Here is a 26,284-nt window from a genome sequence, read left to right as displayed (position 1 = left end):
GCTATTTTTCATGGGACGTATAAAGCAAAACAAAAACGCCGACAAAATTTCATGCGAGTTCCCGCATCAAAAGCTGCGTTATTTCGCATACAGATGAAGCGCTTAACTTTAACAGCATACAACAAAATTACGCATGAATTTTGTTTATCTCCCTTCATTTGTTTTCTGACTATAAACAATAATGAACGCGTTTTATTAGCCCATAGAATTAAACCCAACGTATGAGTTGTTCCAAACAGGACGAGCTTATATTATGGATAAGAACATGCCTCAAGGGACTGGTAAGGTCCAATTAAACGAAGAGCAGGCGGCCCCTGCTCCCTATAAGCAGTCATAGACTGACAAATCAAGGAAGTGAGGATATGACGCAATGTTAGGACATGGCATACCTATGTGTGGGTAACGGCGGGATCGCGTGTCTAGCCGAATTATCGCCAACATTATACACAATGTGAACTGAAATCCAGCGATAAATATGGCTTGTAATCCACTTACAACTGCCCCATTAATTTCAGACATACGCGACGGTCTAAATTAACTATATCGTTACGGCACGCGTCAAAGCGCTAATGTTCATTAATTGACATCAAACACAAATAGTAGATCTATGTTTGCATAATTTAGTATAACGCTTACATTTTATGCACAAATTATCTTGTAAGATTTGTTTGTATAAACAAGAAACCAGATTATATTGAATTTAATTTAGTTTAATTGAATCTCCTAATCTCTATCCTAGTGCTCTATCCTAGTTTAAAATATATATGTTATTATGTTAATAACCATTATATTATGTACTTATAATACTTACAATATTACTTAACACAATTTAAACATAACAAAGGCAAATAAATTGCTTAGCACGTTTGCAAATCCCAGGAAATTTATTTCAACCCTTAACATAATGAAGATACTAAAAGCACCATTATCTCGGCGCATTTCATAAACTATTTGTTGCCTTGGCTTTATCAACAGAAACGATGCTTTAAATCGCTCCCCATAAATTAACGTGTTGGATCAATCTGCACCTTTTGTTAAGATGTCGCTATTTGAATAGACACTGCAACGTTTCAACTGAAATCTTCGTTAGCAATCCATCAGGCTCCAACAAAATTGATTGCTCATTAAACTGCCAAATCGGTGCTTTTGTTCGAATTCTGCTGAAAGTGCTCACTTTTAGTCGTAAGTTAATTACAATTATCGTTTAGATTGTATCATTGTTTGATGGCGTATCTACAAAGTTCAAGAGAGATTTTAGAGATATTAAATGATTTATGAAATCTATTACATTGTAACTTAAAATTACAGTCTTTTGCTCTAATACAGCGATTTTATAAAATATTTCTTTTACTATAAAGGGATTTGTCTATACTCATACGATTGAGTGAACCACATACAATCATTGACTCAATCATATCATATCAATGATTCGATATTTTGTTAACGAAGTAGGTACTTTTCCAGTCTTTACAAGACCAATGCCAATGTGGCCAAAATGGCCAATTTAAATTACCTGTAATACGTTTGTCAGCATTATTGGTGAAAGAATAGATGATCTTGAGAGTATTTAGAGAGCTAAGACGCGGAAAAAGTCCGACGTCCAACGTTAATGGATGGTGGTTTTTTGCAGGGTGTGGGCGTGAGATGGCACGAGCGGGCATGCTGCACAGGGGTGGAAAAAATGCTGCCGAGTAAGTGTTCGCTTCTTTATATTTACTTGTAACATCTTATTGGTAATTTATGTATTTTGGTATTTATTCCTCTATTGTACCAAAGGTTGTCTGGAAGAAATCGCTCTAAGCGATAAGACCGCCAATTGTACTTAGTGTAAGTTATATTTAAGTGTTTGTATTTCTTGTTTTGTTATCTTTAAGTGCAATAAAGTATTTATAAATAAATAAACAAATAACGTATTCTTCAAACATTAAATTCATTCATCTCTATAGTCTGTTATTATTGCTGGTTGTTTTTACTAGAATGTAACTTATTCTATAATGCAAATAGATCCTTCATTATAGTCTGGTCTAAAATTATTTGTCGTGAACTACGCGACATAAAAAATGTTAGGTACTTATATTAGCTTTCAAAACAAAAAGAAGTATAGCTCATTATCAAATAAATTATAATAAGATATTACATAACATTATAGGCGGAAAAAAACTGAGAAAATAATATTAGGACGTGTTATATCCGAAATCAAATTATACTCTTTTGGACACGATTCAGCACTTAACATAATTGGCACATACTTGTCGCTAATGGTCACATATTAAAAGGCGAAAAGATGCTTTCTACGCACTTCTTTGATATCAGTAAATTCCTTGCCGCCATTCGCTAAATTGTATATGTATTTCTATAGATATATCAAGGGAGTTGGGAGACTTGCGTAAAATAAATCTACTTAAAGCATTTAACATTTTATCATTGTTTTGCAAATTTTGTACCTGATGCAGCTAATATCTGATAAGTATACATACATAATCGAGACTTGTGCGTAGACAAAGTGGATTGAAGTTCGCTAGAGGACCGTTCACAACGCGGTACTTAAACAGGGTGTTTTAGGGAAGAGGGGTGCGTTTCACCGGGCGTCAGGTGCAAGCTTGATAGAGCAATTACTTATTTTTATATTTTTATACGCTCTCCTGCGAATGATCTCGAGATGGATTATATCTGGTTATGTTTTTTTTGAATTGAAAGAAAGATAGAAAGAATACATTTTTTGCTACAACAATATTTTAGTATATAAAACGTAAAATCTATTTAATTCAACTAACATTAACAAAACATTCGGTAATTATAATTTTGTTAAGGGATTTGACAAAAAGATCATGATATGATAATGACAATGCAAAATTGTATGTATTTATACAATATACAATAACTTATATAAATGTCTAAACTAATCACATTGTATTTACGGTAAACTTCTCAGACATCCCAATGGATCGGGATGTTGGGATGGTTACTTACAATTCATGAGGGATTACCTCTTGTTAAATTGACTCAAATGGATCTTTAAAATGTCTATGAAAATATTTCAATATTATCTTAACCTTAAAAAAAACGTTTCTTAAAAAAAACGTATGTTTTTGTGAAAATGTCTCAAATGAATTTTCTTACTCAGCGCTCAGCTATAAATTGCTGTAATATAATCGTATTATTAAAAAGTTTTAATTTCTTATTTTATGTGGAATTATTTATTTCATAATTGTGGCAATTTTGTAATGTCTATATAAAAAAAATATGTAATGCTTCAAAGCTGTACATACTGTTTATGTGAGAAATGTCAATTTCACAAACGGTGCAACAAAAAAATCTCATAATCACTTGACGTTTGGCCGAAAAGGTATAACTCAAGTGATTTAACTTTATCCATATAATACCTGTACATCTAAATTATTTACCAGAACTACAAACAACGCTTCTGCCGGAATTCCGCCTAACTCCCATATTCAGTTGAAACTTCATGCGTTGTTTATTACCATACAATATTAAAGGCTATTCCAAAGTTAGACCTCGTTCAGTTAAGTCATTTATTTCTGGTTCGGTGCAACTTTATCAATGCTGCGAGTGCACGTACCACCGGTGTCTGACCATCCCTCCCTGCGATAGTTGAGAGGCCTTTCTCACCTCACCTCATGCTTTCGCTCGGGCAACTTTTAATATTATTACATATTTTACGCCTAAAACTTGTCAGATTTGATAATTTTTTAAAGCAAATTTACTTTTTGCACAGAGAATTGACGTCGTGTAACGAACCGTAGTATTATTGTTGATGGAATCGTCAAGGGGTGTACATGTATTATAATAACAAATGAGGGTGGGAATAAAACGTTGTTCTGACGGCATCTTTTGGGAGGCTTTTAAGGAACACATGAGAGAATATTCTATCAAAAAGTGCTTGATGTGTAAATTGTAGGTAATGCAAATCATTTGTGATATATTCGCCTATTTATTTTCAATGTAATTATCGTATTAACATATAGATATCGTTTTATAATTTTAGATTTTAAGATTGTAGGTAGGTACCTATATTTGCTCTGTCTTCTTAACTTGCTCACTAATCTAATACTACTAATTCGAACATTCAATTATTCTATAAATGATTTTTTATTTTATTTTAGCTATAATGATGTAACGTAATATTTTAACCATAATAAAGCACGCTATCCAGTTCGGTATGCACATTTATTTCACCTTCAACGATTTAGACCTTTACAGTCTTGAGAAACAAGAGGTCATTCTGACCTACTACTAACAGTACATATAGTTTAGCCTCGACCTTTACTAATAACAAGTGATTCTTGAAGATGGACATCATTAGTGCCTACTCAAGCTCTGTTTTAGAAGTTGATCAGTGTCCCGTAAAAGGTAGTGTGGCTGTGGTCCGAAAACTCATTATGTTACAGATCAAAGACAGCGGTTGACATAACGATTAACTTATCCGCCGCCGCAGCAATATTTCCATGCTTCGTATGACCAATCTGTTATTTATGCTTATATCCCACATAATAAATTGTTGTCGGATTTTTTTTCTGACTAGCCTTTGACAACATTTAAGTGTTTCATTAGCAATCTGCTATACCGAGTAGTCTAGGCTGTTTTTTATACTCGGAGCTGGGTCTGACGGCCAATATAAAAAAAATATTACGACAGCAAAGTATTCAATGATGCTCGATAGTTTTTTTGATATCATATACTAGTCCTAATTGACTGATATTAAAAAGTTTACATATAGGTATCTATAAATTAGAATCATGTTTATATTTACTATAATAATATTATGTCGCCAAATTGCGGCCAATGTTCGGACGGTCAATGCTACTTGGTCTATACCCTAGGGAAAAACCCCACTAATCGTATGGATTTTTACATTTCATGCTTAAAGCTTTATCATTGCATGCCCAGTATAATTTTCAGTCTTTATTATTATTTATTTATTTTATTGTCCACATGTGGCTTCTATTAATTTTATTATTTACGTACATACCACAGATTGTAATACGAATTCCTTATGCAACTGTAGGTGGGAATCAAATTCAATGATCTGATTAAGTGTGAATTTATGTTGTCGAAGGTTTATAGAAGGCATATATATTCATAAAACATAAAGTGTAGATTATAGACATTGTGGGTCGCGATTGGAAACGGTTTCCAATTTAGTCGATTGCAAACGATGTAATTTCCGATTTCTGATGGCATTTTACCTTATCATTTATTCAAGCATTTATTACATTTATGAGGGAACACGAATATGGCCTGTTTGTACGTTCTTACTGGCAGGGAAATACAAAAATTAGGAAATGAAAATGCCATAAATTGGTGTAAATTTTGATGTCTGTAAAATATCATGTAAGTATGTTTACTAATGCGAAATGCATTTGATTAACAAGCTGTGTAGTTATGTCATATTCTTTACGTTCTTTACGACTTGCGAACATTTAATTTTAAAAAGGGGCTATTTACATCATCAATAGGTACATCTATTCAATATAACTAAGAAGGATTTGTCAATTTGTTTAGGATCACAAAAACTGACCCATTTGACGGGAAATCGATTTATTTTATTTTGTATCTTACTTAAAATTTATTCAATTGAGAATAAAATTCAAGAAGAATTAGTTATCTACTACTTTTTATCCGCTATTTGTAATAACTCTACCGCCACAAAAATACAGGCGATCGATTAGTTTTTTGAAAACTTACACACCATTTGATTCTATTTTAGCGAATTCAATGGTTTCAATATTTCGGGTGTCTCACAAACAAACCAAGTCCAATGACTTAGAACAATTTAACCCATTAACTAATATAGACCACAACCTTTGACCCAACACTTTGATTGCGGCATAGATATGACGGACGATAGCTACACTATGGTGTTATCAAAACCCCTTACACGCCCAAACAATATTTTAGGGTGTGCCATGATTTAGTGGCTATTTCTGTAATCAAAAAGAGTGTTATATTGCATGTTAGTAAGAAGGCAAGTCACCGATACTCATTGTTAGGAACATACCTTTACAAACTTTCCGTTTACGTTTCAACTGAAAATACCAACTAAGATTCATTTCATTTCTTTTAATTTTAAAACATAAAAAGTAGTAGGTACGTAGGTAGTATTTCTTCCTAATAAAACTATTTTTATCTCCATAGGTATAAATCAATGTAAATGAATGAAATAAGCTTTTCGCTTACCAGCTGCCAGACGTGAAATAACAGTACTCGCATATAAAAGTTTTATGGGGAATGAAAGACAAAAAGGATCCAGAACACTACGGAAATCTCATTGTTCTATTTTAAAAAGCTAAAAGAATATATCTGTTCAATTAATAAAGCATTTTCTTTTGGTATGAGTCGCATGTGCTGGTCGTAATACAGATTTTTTAACTTCGCACAAACGAATAGCGTGTAACGATTTAACTGTGAATAGATTCAATGCTTTGTTTTTCTTTATTGTATTTGTGTTTAAATGTGTAAAACTAAGCGCTTTAGTAGTTTTTCTGTAAGACCTGGCTGTAACACAATGAGTACACAATTTTTTATCAAGTTTGTTTTTAGAATAAATGCTTATACATGATATACGTTTTAGCAACACCAAGATACGCATTTTAGTCGTACTTTTTGTTATATTATTCTTAGTACTAAAAATATGGAAGGTCAACGTGCGTCACAACTCACAAGTCGTGTGACGAAAATATAATCTCACCCCCGTACACCCTCCAGCCAGACTTTACCGCAGACGCCGGGAAACCTTCGCAGTAATGCTTGTTACATATCTACATGAAAAATTTTTCATTTTACAATACCTTTAAAATAAAAACCAAGTTCTATTGTGATTCGTGTTATAATTTATTCTTTTAATTTTTCAGATTATTTACCTGCTTAATATTAGTTGTAAAAAAAAATTTTTTTTTTATGAATACCTGACAATCTTTACGAATACCTACATAGAAAATAAATGTTATATGATAAACGATAATTAATTACAATTAAAATTGTATCTTTTGTATCTTAATCTATTTATTGAAATATTGAAATACCTCTACATAAAACATACCTAATATAGAAACAAAAAGCTCCATTTCGGGAAGAATGCAAGTGTAAAAGGTAAAAATTAAGTTTCATATTTGTAATTTTGGGTCTAAATCATCGATAATATATGTATATGTTATACTACCGAAAATCAGTATTGACAGAGTTCATCGACCTACAAAAGAAACATATTTCACTCGCACATTTTAAGTTACGCGTTTGAGAGTACACAAATGTGGTATAATTTAACCTCTTCTACTAATGAGCTGGTACTCCTGCAGCCCTGTTCCTTATTCACTAGTTGGCCTACATGAATTGTTATACCACTTTTATTACACTTCATACTTTTTAGTTTTTACAGTCCAAATTGTTAATAACATTTTTATCAAATGTCTATGCTATGTTTTATTTTAAATAGGGATGCGACAGAAATTTAAATGTTATAAAAGGATTGAAGGGATTGAACAGGTTTCCACGTTAGGGGATCCAGATAGCGTGTAAGATTTTTACTTGCAACAATGCCTACGTGTAAAGTGCTTCCGTGTCGTCGACCTTACAACGACCCAACTCTACATCAAATGCTTTTATCGTTTCTTTGGAAACCATCTATGACACTTTTGCATCGATTTCAACACTTGAGAATATTTCAAACTTTCGAAATATTTCATCTAGCAAACATATATTTTTTTAATAGCTTTATTATACTTTATTATACATTTAGCTTCACCGTAACAAAATTATAAGTTTTATATACTTTTGTGAATTTTTTATTCAAATTAAAAACGCTATGTTAAGCATAATTTATATTGAATGGAAGCATTTAAATATTTAGATATAACTACCTACGTGAGGCACGCGACATTTTAATTTGGCACAAACAAGGTATGATTTAAGAAATTAAGCCCACACGATTACTATTTGGTGTGAATAGATTTAGATTTTCTATAAATATCAATATGTCTAAAATATTATTATAGTAGTATAGTCGATGACCAAAAAATATATGCTTGATTATTTATAGTACTTTTACAATCATTGCACCATACACGGGCAAGAATATTCTAACATTGACGTCTTAATTACATATATTTTAATAAAAAGTTCATAAAACGTTTAAAGTAAGTAGTACGTCGTACGTTTCTACGCAATATATTCACGTCCTTGTAGCCAACATTGGTCCCCGAGATGGAAAATTTTATCATACTTCGAGGAACAAACAACGGAAATAAAATTGACTAAATCCGAAATGATTGGTTTCTTCAAAAGATGAAAATAAGCTGTTACAATAACTATCTTCACTGAATGTAGATGCGTAGGGTTAAGGGAAACTTGTATTTAGGCAAACATAATTTTTACGACAAACTCTTTCAGCCCGTGCACTTCGCGTTTTAGAGGCCGTTACGTGTTTCCATTAGCACCTGGTCGTCAAAGCGAGTGTGATTAATCTAATTTATCCGTTTGAAGCTTGAATTGCGCTCTCAGGGTGTACAGGCACAGAGGGCCGGTCTATTCTTACTGGTTTTTGCCTCAAAACGTTTGCCTCCTTGCCGTCACTTAACTCAATGGCTTAACATATTAAACTTTTTAAAAAAAATCAGCCCTCGTTTTATTTCTCTGTATATGTAGGTATGTATTTTTAAAATTCTTAACCTCATTTTAAAAGTTCGCTTCAGAATGTTAACTTTTACTGAATTCCTGCCTTCATTTAATTGAAACGAGTGATTACACCTCTCTTCTAGATGGCCGCATACGAATCTTTAGCTTGACTAGTTACATCGGGGAGAAATTGGCATCGGCAACGTCTTCCCCCTTCGTTCCCCTCCTAGATAATTAACTGCAGATAGGTACCCCATGTCGTAGGGTAGGATCAAATTTTATACACCGCTTTTTAAAGAGCGGCGAGCGCCATCAGCTTTGGAGTGCGGTGATAGGGTTCAAACAATTTGTTAGGGTGGCTCCGTAAACGGATGTGATTATATTGATTTTCAGCATGATGTTATGACTTATTTATAGCGCCCAAAGCTTTATAGAGCACATACGCATACATTTCTTAATTTCAAATTAATTTGTGAATGTAACGCAACATATACCTATGTACTACTGTCATATTATGTACTGTATGAAGATCATAATAAAGAATACAAAATGAATTCGTATGTGATATATAGACGTATACTTTCATTTCCTTTTTGTAGCCATTCAAATTCAAATCGTCCCATTGGAATAATATCTATTCATATGATACCTACTTATCTGATTTACATAATATCAATACTGTTCTCTGAACACGATTTGTTCGACGCGTCGTAAAAGGATGCTCGAGTTCCGACTAATATCGAACAGTGGCAGCCCCATTCATTGTTTGTGGAATAACGCAAGTACACACGCCGCCAGACAAATAAATCACGCAACTAATGCTGCAGCATCCGGCCCGTCTCTGCTTATTGTCGCGAAGAGGCGACATTTGCTTAATGCTGGTAACTCCGACGCCCTACGCGGGACCCTCTTACAATACCATGGCAACTAGGAGGGTGCCGACGTAATTTATTAATTCACGATCACACTTATTGTTTTTCAACCGTCAACACCGGCATTATTATTCTTTGGTTGCTATCTAATTCCTATCCTCACATTACCTACATATCCTAATTCTTTTTTTAGCAATTTAATATTATTTCAATATTTCGATAAAAATAAACACATCAAATACAAACATAGTACATTTAATACTCAAATGCTTTACCGTAAAGCATTTGAGTATTAAATGTAGGTACTTTACGTACTGCTCATAAAGAAATAACATTTGTACACACCGTGTATGACATGAACTCGTAAAACATTATTTAAAATCTGCACTATGAATGAAAATTATGCTTGTAGAATAATAAAAACAGCGTGAATGAAAGCACAGTTTTTATAGGCACGTCGCCGTCTAGCCGCAGTCTAGGATCGATAGAGAATGTCGGCTTCCCGAAACCTAATTACGTTTTGCTTAAAGTAAAATTTGCATCTAACTATCTTGTCGTATAAAACCTGCGGAATTTTTAACTTTCTCTAATCTTTAAGATGAAAGATTGTTTTTAATTAAATTTTTTCATGCAAAAAAAATGAATTTTAGCGCGGAGTGTGATGTGTGAAAGAATTTATAGACATATATTATAATATATTTAAAAACTCATTGAATGATTCTGAAGTGTTTGAATGATTTATTAAAACATCGTTGAAAAAACTAAGTCATTAAAATTTAATTACTTATACACATTACACCGTACACGTTACGAACTACATAATTTGTGATAATAATATTTAGTGTATATTACACACTGAAGTTACATAAAAGGTATTATAATTGTTGTGATATAATTTTGTCCTATTTTGTCATAAAAGGTGTAACGTATAATTTTGATACAAAGAAATGTCATCGCGACCCCTCACTTAACCTTTAATAATTGTTCCACAACAAGTAAGAAATGTAAATGGTAATCTCATTTGCACATGTCACATCAGTTGCCTGAAAACGTAAATTTCACTGAGAAATTGCTCTTCATCGTGAAATGAAAATGTCACGGTGATATAACAAAAATTTTATATTACCCACGCGCCCTTCCCAATGTCGCACACACACAATTCCTATGATTGTCTGGAAATGATTTAGGGCGTACGGTACACCGTACTCTCCCTCGCATCCTCTGGGCTCTGACCGTTAATGCGCAATAAATTTCTTTGCTTATGAGAATTTAGGTTACGCTATCGTTAAATTGATCTTTTGGTGTGTTGATAGAGGTGAATATTTAAATAGTGTCTAAAGTAAATTTTAGGAAATGATCTGAATCAAGTAATTCCTTAAACTTGAGCCTCGTGCGCCTCGCTCGCTTGCATCGAAGCGAGCTGCGAGCCCACGCTAATTGCTTAATTAGCACTCCAATCTGAGGTCGTCTGGCATCGCTTTGCAACTGTTTGCCATTTTACTGCATTCACCAGAATCTGTTTCTTTACTCGTTTAACTATGGTAAATAATAAATACCGCCATATTGCAGATATCAATTATATATACCTATCTGTACCTACTATGGTTCTGAAAAATTTAGGACTTGGCTACTAAATGAAAAAAAAAAACTCATTTATATTAACAATATTACGGATTCTAGATAGTTAATACAATATATTGTATAATAATATTGAAATAATAAAAGGCTCGACGCTTTCTTAGAAAATTGATTGTTAAAAACATTACAAAACTAAAGTCTTCAATAACATGGCCAACTAAACTTAAATAAGTTCTCCTGACAACAGCTTCTAATAAATATAATCTAAAGAAATACTTTAACATTTTTATAATAAATTAACCATCATAAACCTCAAAGTTGTAACAGTCTTATATTTACTATTCTCTATCATCTTTGATTTATTTCAATGGGACGCATGGCTCCCTTGAGTTGAAAAGTTCAATATTGACTTTCAAAATTGCTTTAAACCGCTGCAGTTGGTAATAAAAGTATATAAGGTACTTAAATATATACCTTATTTCAGGGCTTGAAAGCTTAAAATGATTTAAGACCTGTTACAGTAAAGTGTTGTTACCAACGCCTCGACTATTGGCAGGTACTCGAAGCTTTCTTAGGACCGGGTAAGATTATAGCAAAGTTAATTGTCTGGTAGTCGGCTGGAAGTTCAATCAATATAAACATAATACCAAGGTTATAGTTAAGTGCTTGGAAAACTTAACACTGGAAAAGTCGATACCGGCGTGGTTCTATTATTCTTTTTCTATTGGATGGTATCTCTACAATACACCTTTTTAATGTTTTTCACAGTTGTTCTGTTATTATTTTGTAGATATTAATTGCCTGAATTGATGAGGATCTTTTTTCCGTTATCTGCATATTTTATTTAATCGATAGACATTGTACATAGAGTTCTGCCATTTATTTATTTATTTATTTATAAATATTTTATTGCACTTAAAGATAACAAAACAAGAAATACAAACACTTAAATATAACTTACACTAAGTACAATTGGCGGTCTTATCGCTTAGAGCGATTTCTTCCAGACAACCTTTGGTACAATAGAGGAATAAATACCAAAATACATAAATGGGTAGTGCAATAATAACTATGATATAGGATACACATACATATTATTTATATTGTGACATAAACTAAATAAGTAAAAGGGAATAGAGATTCAAAGAAAGATACCATACGAAAATATATAATAGTAATTAATAATACGTATATAATATAAATAAATTTTATGTACGGCTAACACTGAGAAAGTGAGATTTAACCATACATTTAAAACTATTTGGCCATTGTGGTTAACGAAACATTATTTAGTATCTTGTTGCTGCTTACCTCATAATATACAATACCTTATAATATATTTTTCCAGAAAGAGCTATTTCCACTAGCTATTTCACTAGTAAAAGATTTAGAAAAACATATTATGTCTTGTGTAATGGTAGATAAATGGAATATTTGACGAGCACTGCAGGTACTACATAATGAAATAAAAGACTCGACCTTCCGAGAAATCTTACTGCAGTTCTATCAACAAAACTTGGAACCTCAGCTAGCTAATTGGCCAAGTTTTATGAAATTTAAAAATTTGTTGCGTTGAATCAAAAGTTTTTACTTGGGTATACCAAATTATGAGTTTGTCTTTATATGACTGAACTCTACAAATTAGTTACGGACAACTGTGATACGGCGCGGCGTCTAGATAAAATAAATGTGTTTATAAAATTATGGCTCGCTTACTAATCGTATAAAGTTTATTTATTTCAGCTGCTATTCCAATAAGTACATAAAATTAAATAATATCGCAAAACATATGTATCCAGGTTTACTATTTCCTTGAAATTCTGTTCCTGCATCACGTATGCACTATTAGGTACGTAAGCTTCATAAAGTAAGCGACGCAACCATTTTCTGATTGATCGCAGATTTTGCGTTGTATTGGTAAGAAGACGCAATTCAGGCGGTTGCGGCGTGTACAACTCGACATTGCGGGTCGACGTCCGGGGTGCGTTACAGGGTTGCCACTAATTAATTATTAAAATGGCTTTTTGGACAAAGTTTTAAAAAAGAACATCAAAAAACTTCTTAACGACCATTACCAGTTTATTATAAATGAATTTTCTAGAAAGCGTATTGCATTAAGATAAAAGTATATAAACTTTTATTGATAAATATATTTATGATTAAATATTTAATTCATAAATAGGTATATTTAAAAAGTCGACAACATTATTGATATGCAATAGTCATCATTACGTCTTTGAAACTCAAAACTCAAACATTTATTACTTATTCAATTAGACTTCTTCGAGAAGCACTTTAGAAACGTCAATACATATTTTTAACATTTACCACCGATTCGGAAAGCAGTACCTATCTATGGAGAAGAACCGCCAAGGAACTCCATAGTTGCTCTTTTAAATCATTTCAGTATTACAATTTAATTTTACAAAATATGTAACTGTAGGTATATTATCTTAATATGCCAAGGAACTTCTTGATCATATTATTCTAATTTATATTATTTTTTGTCTTAAATTTATAATTAATTATTCAATTTCAAAATAAACAATATTATACTATTAATTTCAAGTAACAGGATATAGGTACACGGTTGGTAGCCCTGAATTACGGGCGTAAGGGGGGCGCTTTACACTTCCGCCTCGCTGCACTCATTTCCGCATAAACAGTACGTACTCAGTACTCACTGCATCAAGATGTGGGCCTATGGATCATGCAAAATAAACATTATTATTGTATTGGGATATTATGTATGTATGTACCTCTATATTATATGTGTTATAGGGATATTATAAATGTTATTGTATAAATTTTACTATTCATACAATAACATTTCTTTTTATACGTTTTTAAAATGATCTGATAAAATTTACCTTAGATATTGTATCGGTTATTATTATGTAATCTCTATCGTATCTCCACATCGTTGTAACGATACTTCAGAAATTAAAAAATTAAAACATATGTGATGCAAACCGTGATAAGTATATTATGAAGTGGCTGATGAATTGCTATGCATAACAGCCATCACTTGAATTAGAATTATGCTTGAAATAAGAAATTAGATGAATTTCTTTCGCATCGCTCAAAATACTATTTTCAAATGCTATTAGAAAAGTATTTAGGCGATACGCATTCGCTTCATTTAAAAATTCATGCGTATTTACTTTACAACCGCTTGATTGCCGCGGAAATGAAACTTTTAACGAACTTCATGTAGCAACTAATCAGCGCAAATCCAGCGAGTTAAAACAAGGAACGCAATTTAAAGACGCTCTTAAAAGTTTCGAAAGCGAAGGAGTGTGGGTGAAATAAAACAAAGGCAGGCGCGCGGCGCGGCACTCACCCTGAGTGCTCTGCTTTGTGGCAGGCCGGCACAATGTAATAGGCGATACACACGCCAGCCTACCTTCGCCGAGCCTACCCCATGCTTCCCTGATACGGCTTCCTCTTACGCGCTCCACGAGAATACTATCTGTCTTTCACATTTCATTTCATGTACACTTTCATTGCATAGCCTCTATTTGCTTTTAATTCCGTACTTTTGAAATTCATCCCCATACGCAGTAGTGTTACCTAAGGGTTGTTTTTAACATTTGACATAACCTACTCAAAGCAGACAAAGAACAATTTCACTGCACTGTTTATTCTTTCTTTGTGAAGTTTGTAGCTTTTTTATTTTTCTCCTGATAAGCAATGTGCATACGAAATACACTTTTTTTCAAAAGACTAGAAAAATAGACGAATCGCCGGTTTCACTACGATGAACCGGCTTTTAAGAAATTGGAAAATTGTTTTCTCGGCTACGTGCCTGACAAGATTAGTCTGAGGAAAATAATTCTATGCTGTCTGCAAAAGCACGCTTGAAAACAGCAGAGATCATTAGTGAGGTGAACTCTAATGAACCACTCGATCGCTACGAAGATCTGGAAGAAACAAGGGTGTACGGACTTTATCACCGATGGCTCGGTCTTATGGACACATGGCTGTGCAGATAAACTTCCATGATCTCCCGATAATATCTTGCTTGCAACAAATTAGCTTTAGATGTAGTACGATTATAATAAAAATATATAATCCTGAAGTCGGAAAATAATTAAATGTGTGTAGAATTCGATGCAGTACAGAATAATAGTATTATAGTAACAAATAATAAATAGTATAAGGAAAAGTAGAAAGCGCAGTAAGTATTCATAAAATAGCCGAGTTACAATCGAAATGCATTGACAAAAACAATCGCGCCCCTGTTTGGTATAAGGACTTATCGAGAGTTGGCGTGAAAGCGGACGCCTCTTGGCTCAAGCGGATTGCTTTGTGCCAGCCACTAGAACCACTTCAATGGTATTGGGAATATACTTCCCTTTAAATTCTAATGCATAAAATTATTAGCAAAGTAGTGACTATAGTGAACCTCGGCTATGTAATATTTTGAATATCGACTGTTCACTATTTGCACAAATGAATTTAAACTAGTTGGGATGTTTTATTAACATTTATCGCAGTGAGATAAAATCACGCTAATAGATATTAAGTGAAAGCGGAACATAGGAGGAGCTTGCATCGTTATCTTCTAATTCAGTCTAATGGTGCAGTTAACGGAAGCGTTCTAGGGTCAAATTTGATGTACCTCGTGAAGGAAATGGATTCAATCTAACATTATTTTAGATAATTTACTACCTCGACCATATCTACTCGTGTTGCTTTACACTTATCTATTATTTTCTCTTTATATTATATGTACCTACCTAGAGTCGTTTTAAACAATGTGATATTTAGAACAATTGAAAGAATTATAGGTACAGAAGCGTATTTGATTTATCTAACCATTCCAGATTTTATAGAGTTATCGTAGCTTCACGGTATTCACACATCCAATTTACAATCATCATCCTTGTAAGTTTCAATTACGATATTTAATAAAGACTCAATAGTTCCTTGTCAATTGCAGAGGGTGCGACGACGTACAGCGTTCTCTGGAGCTGCTAGACCAAGTGCTCAGCGAATACGACGAAGGCGAGCCGCGGTCGCTGGAGGCGCGCGCGCCACCGACCCCAGCGACGCCGGCCACGCCCGCCACGCCGGCCACCGACGACGACTCGCCGCTCGCCGGGCACACGTCTGAGGACGATGGATACATGAGCATGAACGGGAGACGGTAAGCGCTATACGAATCCTACAAGTAATATAAATGATTTTTACTGCGGGTTCGTCGGCGGCACGCGCGGCACAGCTTACACAAGGTCCTACAATTTTTTGTCGCAAATCAATATGACGTCAATGGAAAATATCCCAAATTATGAAGGACTAGCTTCCGCCCGCGACTCCGTCCGCGCGGATGTCGGTCTTCGCGTGGATGGTTTATTTATCCATTTTGAGTACCTCTGACAATAACATCTTATAAATATCTATTGGACCCAATTCCTAAATACGGCTAGGGCTATAATAATACGCAACGTGTGTTCACGGTTCTACGGAACAACGTCTATGGATAAAACTGAAAAATTAAGATTATTTTTTTTCTACGTATTTTTCCAGGATAAAAAGTATCCTATTTTACGCCCAGGATAATAAGGTATAATTATACCAAGTTTCATCGAAATCGAACCGCTAGTTTTCACGTGATGCCTTCACATACAGACAGACAGACAGACAGACAGACAGACAAAATTTTTTTTAATCACATATTTGGGTTTGGTATCGATCCAGTAACACCCCCTACTATTTATTTTTTCAATATTTTCAATGTACAGAATTGACCCTTCTACAGATTTATTATATGTATAGATTGGTAATACTATAAGAATAGTATCGCAGATCGCTTTACTTTATACCTATATCTTCCTTGTAAGTTGTAGCGCATAATTATCTGATAAATGATAGGTCAATTTCATAACAAAAATGTTTGAAAAAATTTAACTATTCCATGTTTACTCAATGAGCATCAGTCAAAGATTTAATTACATAAGTTACTGACCAAAAAAAAAAATTTTAGAGAGCTTGTCGATTATATTCGGATGGGTGGGACCCTTGATCTTACCTAAAGCCAATAATTCAAGTAACATCTGACCTCGACGAACGCACTAGAAATCATTATATTATTGGAAATCAAATTTATCTCGTTTACTCTCCCTCAGATTAATTATTATGATCATAGCGACATTATTATTTTTTATAATCGCCGTACCTACTGTAAAAATTATCAGCATTGCGATATTATTGCCGCCATACTGTAATAAACAATTATTATGTTTGTTTAAACTTAGTCTGGAGTTAGTCACAAAAATATTAGCTAGCTAGCTTAGAAGTTAAAAGTTCGTTTAGAAGTTAGTTCGTTAAGAAGCAAGTTTGCCATTAACTGCTAAACGGATTTCATGCTACTAAAATTGAATTTTAATCTATGTGTAATAATTCTACTGCAAAAACGTAATATTTTTCTTTAAAATTAAGTTGAAGTTACGACCAAGTTTTCTTTACTTCCCACATTTCCAATGCAGCTTGTAAAAGTGAAATGTTTTATTTTTATTTAGATATTCTGAATATGGTTTTCAGAGCGAAGTTCGCCCTGGGGTTCAGACCGACAGAGGAACGTGAGGAGCCGTCGCCCCCGGACCCGCCTTCGCCGCACTCGCCACCACCTCCAGAAGAGGCAGAAAGAATTATTTCAACGTTGTTACCAAAGTAAGTATTAAAATAATTCATCAGCATACACCACAAATGTGTATTTAAAAGAATAGTGGAGGAGTAAATCCTGCTCTCTATTATTATTCCAATCCTATTTCTTTCATTTACCAAATAGGTATGTATAAATTTATGCCTTAAAATTGAGATTTCTTAATTTTTTGCATTTCTCCATTTGGTTTGTTATTCTGGCCATTCTACGTTATTCAAAGCAATTCTTATATTTGCAACATTAGATGAATACTTAAACTTTTTCATTATGTTTTATCATCATCATCATGAACCGTAAAGCGTGACTTGATGTATATTAACGATATATTAACGACGCGAAGTCTCCCACGATTAATTCAATAGTTTAATGAATTAAGCCTAGTCATACTTGTATTGTTACAAATAAAGGTTTTTTGGAGGAAATATCAAAAATAAAATATGAAATAAAGGGTATTATAATATATAGTTTGTAATGTATTAAATAATCATGCTAACAAATAATGTTGCAATTTTCAGAGTATCGCCAGCGAATTCCGCAAAACGAACCATTTCAGTAGAACGACGGGACGCTGAAGAAAAATTAGATTCAATTATTAGCGTCAATGGTATAACTGCAGCTACTCAGACAACATTTGTAAGTATTTCAAATATATATACATGAATTTATGTATTTTTTGTATTTTACAATTAAATAACCCAAAATTTACTTTTCAGCCGAAAACAAGACACCAGCGGCCATATGGATGGGATAAGGATGACTCGAATAATTTTCAGTTACAACAACCATCAGTACCACCTTTCAAATTTAGTTCTCTTCAGCACGGTACGAGACCACCACAACCTGATGGCATACCTGCGTGGCTTCCACCACGACATGGAATGCAACCTACCGTAAAAAAATCACCTAGTCTAGAAAATCCACCAATTTTCCCGTTCATGGGATTTTCAAGTGAATTTAATGATAAACCATATAATGAACACCCTGTCACAATTTATCCAGGGCCGAGTATACAATTCAGTAGACAATCACATTCACCCACATACAAAATATCACCGTCCAATATTAAACTTGTAGATAAAAAGAGCAGTTCCAAACGAGACAGCAGATCTGACGATGAAATTTTGTCCCCAAAAACAAAAATACCTCCGCGAACTCTCGCCGGTTCTATGGAGCGACATAGAGAAGTGTGTAGAGGATCTTCGGAGAACATTATGGAAAATTGTAAGATAAGAGGTTCGAATATAAGTAATGACGACGAGCATTTTTCGGATGATTCCTTAGAAGAGTTGTTCCCACCGCCGCCGCCAACCGCTAATACACCTTCGAAACGTAATTCCATAGCTTGGGAAGTGTCTCTCGATGGTGATGATCCTCTTCTTACTCCAGGAAGTACAAAGGTAAATAAAAATACTGTTTAATAACTTTATGATTATAAATATACTGTTATTAATGACTGGCATTTACATTTACAGGTTATAGGTAGACGCAGAAGGAAATCTGGTGATCAATCACATTCCAGTACAAGTTCGATACCCCAACGATTAGATGATGACTGGGGTGAAGAATATTGGCCTCCACCTCCCCCTTTATCTCAATGTGATAGTCAAGCATCGCCCCCCTCAGATGCTGAACCAGAAACCCGCCGAGTTAATAATGACTTTGCGTGTGGCACGTACGTGATAAGAAAAGGAAAAAATCGTAAACATTTACCAAGCTTCGCAAAAAGTCCTAACAATAAAACTAACATTACCAACAACTTAGCACAAACCCATAGTCTAAATAGGAGCACAGAAAAATCTATAGATGGTTCTAGTATATCAATAAGTGGCTCGGGTTCAGTTGGTTCATATAATTCCAGACCAAGCTCTGATTTAAGTTTACCTCAGTCTAGACATAGCGTTGACTTAAATTCTAGGTTGAGTCGAGAACTCAACACACCCAATTCAAGATATAGTATAGACTTATGTACACCGAATTCTAGAATAAGTAAAGAAATAACATCTCCTAAATCTAGGCTTAGTTTGGATCTTAACAACAGTCAGGATAAATACATCAATCAAGACTTCTTTGCCCATAGCCCGAAAGCCAGAAAAACACCCGAAAAGAGAGAGTCAAAAAGTAGTGGTATTCAAAACAAACTATCGCCACAAAATAGATTTACCGATTTTAAAAAATATTCTTCCACGTTTGATAATATTCAGTCATTAATAAAAGAGGGTAAAGTTGAAGAAACTCCTCCAAATGAATGTAATGAAACGGTAAGCGAGCTCTCAACAGTTCCACCAAATATAGTGCGTGTGATATCATTACCAGCACTGGGTGCAGAGGCGGAAAGTAACAGTGCAAGTAGGCAAGCGCTGATAACTACAGTGGAAGAAGAAGAGGATCAAGAAAGTGGAGAACCAGAATCTAGTGGCGAAACTTCACCCCTAAGAAAAATTGAAAATAATATAAGTGCTATATTAAGTCAAGGTCGGGACCAAAAACTTTTTACCCCATATTTACCTAAAGACTGGAATATTCATAAGGACGAATACTGTGATGAAGTATCTAAAGATATATTAGAAAACAGTTTTCGCTATAGTTCTAGAGAGAGACAAAAGCGGCATGATATACAGAAATCATCAAGTCATAATGAAATCCAAAATCAAAGATCCATAGAGCGGCGAGATAGATCGTCAGGAAGAAGATCAAATAGTATGCACAAATCCACAAGTGCAAAGGATGTGCCAGTAAATTTAATGGGTCAACCTTCCTCATCTGATTCTGCAGTGTCAAGCGGAGGTGATTTTCCGTTAAATGTACAAATAGTTGAACATTCATATAGACACAATCAATTACCGCTTTCTCCGAATTTAAGCCATGAAAGAGGTCCTCTGCCACAAACACCTGAATCGCCAAAGTTTCCTCCTTTACCTCCATCCCCTGTACAAGAAGTTGAAGATGAATATACAGAAATAATGCAACCAACAGAAAGAAGACACATTAAAAAAGCTGACACACTTCCTACCCCAACAATGGAGTCAAGAAGAAGGTAAGGTTATAAATCAATTCTATTATAATTAAGAAACTTGATTCTAAAATCTTATAAAATAATGAAGAAGCCCGCCTTTTTAATAGGCAGATACTCATATACCTATATGCTTTGTGCTTTGATTGAAATAAAAGGAGGAGATAGCAGATAAGCTCTAAGATAGAAGATAGAAATTTAGCGAAAAAAAATCTAATCAAATAACAAAGTGAACCAGCTTTTATAATCGGAAAATATCTATACATATAATAAATCTGTAGAAGGGTCAATTCTGTACATTGAAAATATTGAAAAAATAAATACCAGGGGGTGTTACTGGATCGATACCAAACCCAAATATGTGTTTAAAAAAATTTTTGTCTGTCTGTCTGTCTGTATGTTCAGGCATCACGTGAAAACTAACGGTTCGATTTCGATGAAACTTGGTATAATTATACCTTATTATCCTGGGCGTAAAATAGGATACTTTTTATCCTGAAAAAATACGTAGAAAAAAATTAATCTTAATTTTTCAGTTTTATCCATAGACGTCCATAGACGTTCTGTAGAACCGCGAACACACGTTGCGTATTATTATAGGCCTAGCCGTATTTGGGTCCAATAGATATTTTTATAAGATATCATTGTCAGAGTTCCTCAAAATGGAGAAATAAACCATCCACGCAAAGACCGACATCCGCGCGGACAGAGTCGCGGGCGGAAGCTAGTTTCAAATATAAACGTTAAAAGACACCGCCACAACGCCACACCTCTACCTGCAGAACTTACAGTATTATGCATTCATTAATCTACACTTGTAAAGTTTTAAGAGTCCACTAGACTCAAATGCTGTGAAAATATATGCCCTTCATTTAATAACACATCTAATCATTTTTATTTGATATTGCAGACCCTCGGAACCACCTGCAGTACCACCACATAGAGATACCACAAACAGTCTAAAAACGAGATCAATGGAAACAAGTTACAACAAAAATAGGCGAAATAGTAACTTTAAAAGTGGGTCAACAGATAGAAGAACTTTACCAACAGGTAAATATACAAGAGTTGTAAGTATACAACTGGTCACTTTTTAGTTTCATTATACGATATTTCATTTGATATCTATTATTGCTAAGAAAAAAAACCGGCCAAGGGCGAGTCGGACTCGCGTACAGAAAAGTGCAGAAAATTTGCAGCATTAACGGTTGTATCTTTTGATTGCGTTGGATTATATGTTTCATTTTTACACAGCTTCACGTGACCGTAGATTTGAGTATCCAATATAAATTTCACCTCCACGCGTTCCTGAAAAAAGGGTCATGACAGACAGACAGACGGCGGTTTTCGTTTTTTCCTTTTAAGGTTCGGAACCCTAAAAACAAATCCAACCCCCTATTTAAATATGCGAACGCTATTTTGTTAATTTATTATATATGTCACTACCATAATAAGAATATAACAAGAATAAAACTTTGTGAGGCAAAAATTACAATGTTAAGAAATTATTAAAATTCATTTATATTTAAATTTTTCAAATTTAAGATTTATGATATCAAGTTACATTTAATTTAATCCTAAACAGTAAAACCAGTGCTTAACAATTAATTATCACATAGGTACCATAGTTTATTTCTTCGTTATAAATGAATTTTAAAACTGTGTCAATTGAGAGAAAAACAAAAATGTTGATGCCCTGGAAATGAAAATTCCATCGAACATTCTATTTCTGTGAGCCCGGTATTTGGCACAAAATGTGGTATAACTGGCACCGGGGTGATTGCTATTTCATATAAGTACCTGAAATCTAAATATCTTTATCCTATATTTACTTCCGAACCTCAATTCTTATTAATCAGTTATATTATTTTCTACTATTATTTATTTAATTGTTAAATAGTGAAATGCATTCGCACTTTTATTCCATACTAGAATCTTATACTATAAAAATGAATAGCAAAATGTGCTGGTAAGCGCATAACTCGAGAACGGCTGAACCGATTTCGATAATTCTTTTTTTATTATATTCCTTGAAGTACGAGGATGGTTCTTATGTAGAGAAAACGTAAACATATACCACGGGCGAAGCCGGGGCGGACCGCTAGTAATAAATAAATATATTTTTTTTTCGGGATAATTTTCACACACGCGCACGGCACGATCTGATCCCATACTAAGCTTTCGCTTGTGTTATGGAAACCAGATGGCTGATAAACATGCATATATAATAATATGTTATTTTAAATAAATACTTACTATAGATAATTAATTAATTAACAATTATTGTGTCTGGGACACAGAGCAAACATCTATGTTCATCACACAAATATTTGCCCCGGGTGGGAATCGAACCCACGACCTCTGGCTTGGAAGGCAGGGCCACTACCAACCAAGCCAACCGGTCAGTCAAAATGTGTACCTGTTTGTCTGCTTTTTACATTTTCATGATTTGGATGAACATTTGTTGAATACCGATGCTAAAACACAGGCTTTTTTTGTTTGAAGTTACTTTACGTCTAGAGGATTATCCTCTAAACGTGAGGTATCTATGTATATGGGACAGTTCGAAGAACTATTTTTTAAACAACCCCCAAAAGTGTTAAAATACAATGGGAAATAGAAAATATCTAGTAGTCCAAAAAATAACGTTTTAAAATACTTGTAAGTGTTGTAACTGTGACAAGATGATGCATATTATTTAAAAAAACAATAAATAATAATATTTTTTAAATCATTTATGTAATATTCGTTTAAATGGATTTTTCATTTCTATTTTGAATCTTTATAAATAAAAGCATATGTGTGTGTTATGATCATCGAGAGACGAGATAAATTGAATATAAGACAATTTTTTGTCTCTACATCGTTAACGTTTGAGACTGGTTTTGACCGCAATTGAGGTCTGATGTAACATCTACATCTCCTAGGAAATGTATAAAATGTTATTTCTTAAATCATTTGATATATTATAAAATGCATATACCTACCTACACTTACATATTTTATGACTAACCGATTGGTTAGTTGGTAGTATCCTGCCTTCCAAGTCAGAGGTCGTGGGTAATGGGTTCGATTCCCACCCAGGGAATATTTGGGTGATGAACATAGATGTTTGCTCTGTGTCTGGGTGTTAATAATCTATATAAGTATTTATTTAAAAAGTATACAGGGTGTCCCACTGTTGGTATACTAAGCTCAAAGGAGTTTTGCATACGCTGAGCACGTAAAAATACTTACAAAATTCCAGACGGAGTTTTTTTTCAAATAGATGAATTCTTAAAACTCTATGTGTACAACCATAACAAGCAATCTGCCCAGCTTTGCCACCAGCAAGTGACCTCTCTTTTAAGATTGTTTTCATAGATTTCGTATATGCCGGCGCGAAGCTAGAGAATAAAACATGGATTTTCAGGAAAAATTTAGGAAATTTTTTTGATGCAATTTTGTTGTTTAAGCATTTTTACGCGATCAGTGTATGCATAACTACAAGTCCCTTCGCGCTTAGTATACCAATAGCGGGACACCCTGTATATGTATGTTTATCAGCCATCTGGTTTCCATAACACAAGCGAAAGCTTAGTATGGGATCAGATCGTGCCGTGTGTGAAAATTTTCCAGCAATATTAATTATTTATTTATTTAATTCACAGCAGCAGAATTAGGATTTCTGCTGTGAATGAGAATATTATGAATATAAGAATAATAAAAAACAATATTAAACTGAGAATAAAATCATCAATATTAGAAGAAGTTTTTTAATTATCCGTCGCTTCGCTCCTCGCGTACCTATTTTTATACTAACTAAATACTTTACCTACCGTTTACTATTTAGGAAATGTATAAATATCCCAGGAATGGGACTAATATAATTTATTTTACATACCTACTTATTTCTGAGCGATTTTAGAAATTGTATACATTTCCGGTAAAATAAATTTAAACTTCGAAGATATCATAAGTATAAAAATGTATGCGACCCGACCTTCCCTTTTCTTTACATAAAAATCAATTTAAAGAAAATATCTAAGCAGATAAACTTTTATTCCTTTAGACACCGGAGCTAGTGGGGCACGTCGCCGCACATTACAGAGACAGAACCGTGAAGTTTCTGGTCGAGGACAACTACAAACGTCGGCAAGCCTACCGGAGACACCTGTATTTGCGCGTGGCTGTGACGTACCCCGCACACCACCTAGAAATTCCACTGGACCACCTAGAAATAACACAATGAATTCCATGCAAACTATAGGTCAGTATTGTCTAAATTATGTACCACCAACTGTTTACACAACAGAAGGACGTACATGTGTTGCAACCTTAATGATCTAAGGTTGCAACATTTTAACTTTGATACCATCTCAATTAAGTATAAAAATAATCATTAGAATAGTGTGGAGATAGTTTCAGTTACAGTAATAACAATAACACCTAATCTAACATAGTAATTCAAAGTATTTACACATTTAAATATATTATATATATATATATACATATATTCGTATAAAGTTATATCCATTCTTCCCCATTCATATTATAAATGCGAAAGTAGTCTGTCTTTTTTTCTTTCTATGACGCTTTCACGGCTGAACTGCAGCATGGGTTTAGATGAGTTTGGTAGTTTATAATGGAAATAGTTGGAGGTACAGGGTCAAAATCAGACAATTTTTTTTCAATAATCCGAGCATCCCAAAGGGTTGCAATAGGGGATAAAAGTTTTTACACAGATAGCTTGTCGTAAAAGCTGAAAGAGATTCATATGAAAATAAGTATCATTTGATTCAATTCAAAAATGGGCTGTGGCAAGCGTTCAGTATTTATGTTACTAATTTATTCTTAGACTATTACACATTCTTTTCATGTACTGCTCGGTAACTGCTTCAGATCCCTATCATTCATGCGTCACCGTATAATTAATACGAAATCCTCCTTAGTTGGAACACGGAAAAGTGACCAAACCATAATGACTAACGATAAAAGAAGAGGACATAATATACTAATAAGAAATATATCCAGAAAATATAGAAACAAACAATTTATGACAGAAAATACATAAAAAATACATGCACACAGATTACAGACGAACGTCTCTCCTTTTTGGCAGTTCAAAATCATTCAAATGTATGTTTATTTTATAGGAAGTAGTGCGACACTGGGCGGTTATGGTCGAGGGTCCGTGATGGGTGCAACCGGCGTGTGCACGGGCGCTGATCTTCTGAGACTGGGTGGTCCGCCGAGAGGCTGGTACCCACGGCAAAGGCACCGGTAAGGCATTCAATTTCCAATAATTATATTTTATTCAACTTGCACGCTCAGAAGCACTATTGAACGCGATTCAGGCTTAGGCTAGGTAACAATTACAAATGTAGGCAGGTACTCAATAATTGTATTCTATACTAGCAAATGGACTGAACAACGTCTATCACGGTAGACATTGTTCTGTCTATTTGCCCCTTTAAATTTGTTTTGTCTCCGTTAAGAACATTCCTTGTGTGTAAAAAAAAAAACAGCAGAACTGATTGAGCTGTG

General features: G+C 34.0%; 1 protein-coding gene across 3 annotated transcripts in view; it reads left to right on the top strand.

Moving 5' to 3' along the window:
• The window catches only part of LOC123706435, a 90,572-nt gene that overhangs the window by 45,685 nt on the left and 18,603 nt on the right, over positions 1–26,284 (top strand). For 2 of the 3 annotated variants that reach the window (XM_045655707.1, XM_045655706.1), the window contains 9 exons: positions 1,631–1,691; positions 16,027–16,233; positions 17,628–17,756; positions 18,264–18,381; positions 18,462–19,145; positions 19,221–20,782; positions 21,669–21,811; positions 24,810–25,007; positions 25,894–26,020. In XM_045655707.1, the coding sequence (XP_045511663.1) occupies positions 1,645–1,691; positions 16,027–16,233; positions 17,628–17,756; positions 18,264–18,381; positions 18,462–19,145; positions 19,221–20,782; positions 21,669–21,811; positions 24,810–25,007; positions 25,894–26,020 (3,215 nt within the window). In that variant the 5' untranslated portion in view covers positions 1,631–1,644. The remainder of the gene's footprint in view (positions 1–1,630; positions 1,692–16,026; positions 16,234–17,627; positions 17,757–18,263; positions 18,382–18,461; positions 19,146–19,220; positions 20,783–21,668; positions 21,812–24,809; positions 25,008–25,893; positions 26,021–26,284) is intronic. The other variant, XM_045655708.1, reaches the window with a different exon arrangement.

The sequence above is a fragment of the Colias croceus genome, chromosome 3, assembly GCF_905220415.1.
Source record: "Colias croceus chromosome 3, ilColCroc2.1".
NCBI classification, from domain to species: Eukaryota; Metazoa; Arthropoda; class Insecta; order Lepidoptera; family Pieridae; genus Colias; species Colias croceus.
The sequence above is the reverse complement of the archived record's forward strand: the minus strand, read 5'-3'. Positions and strand labels throughout refer to the sequence as shown.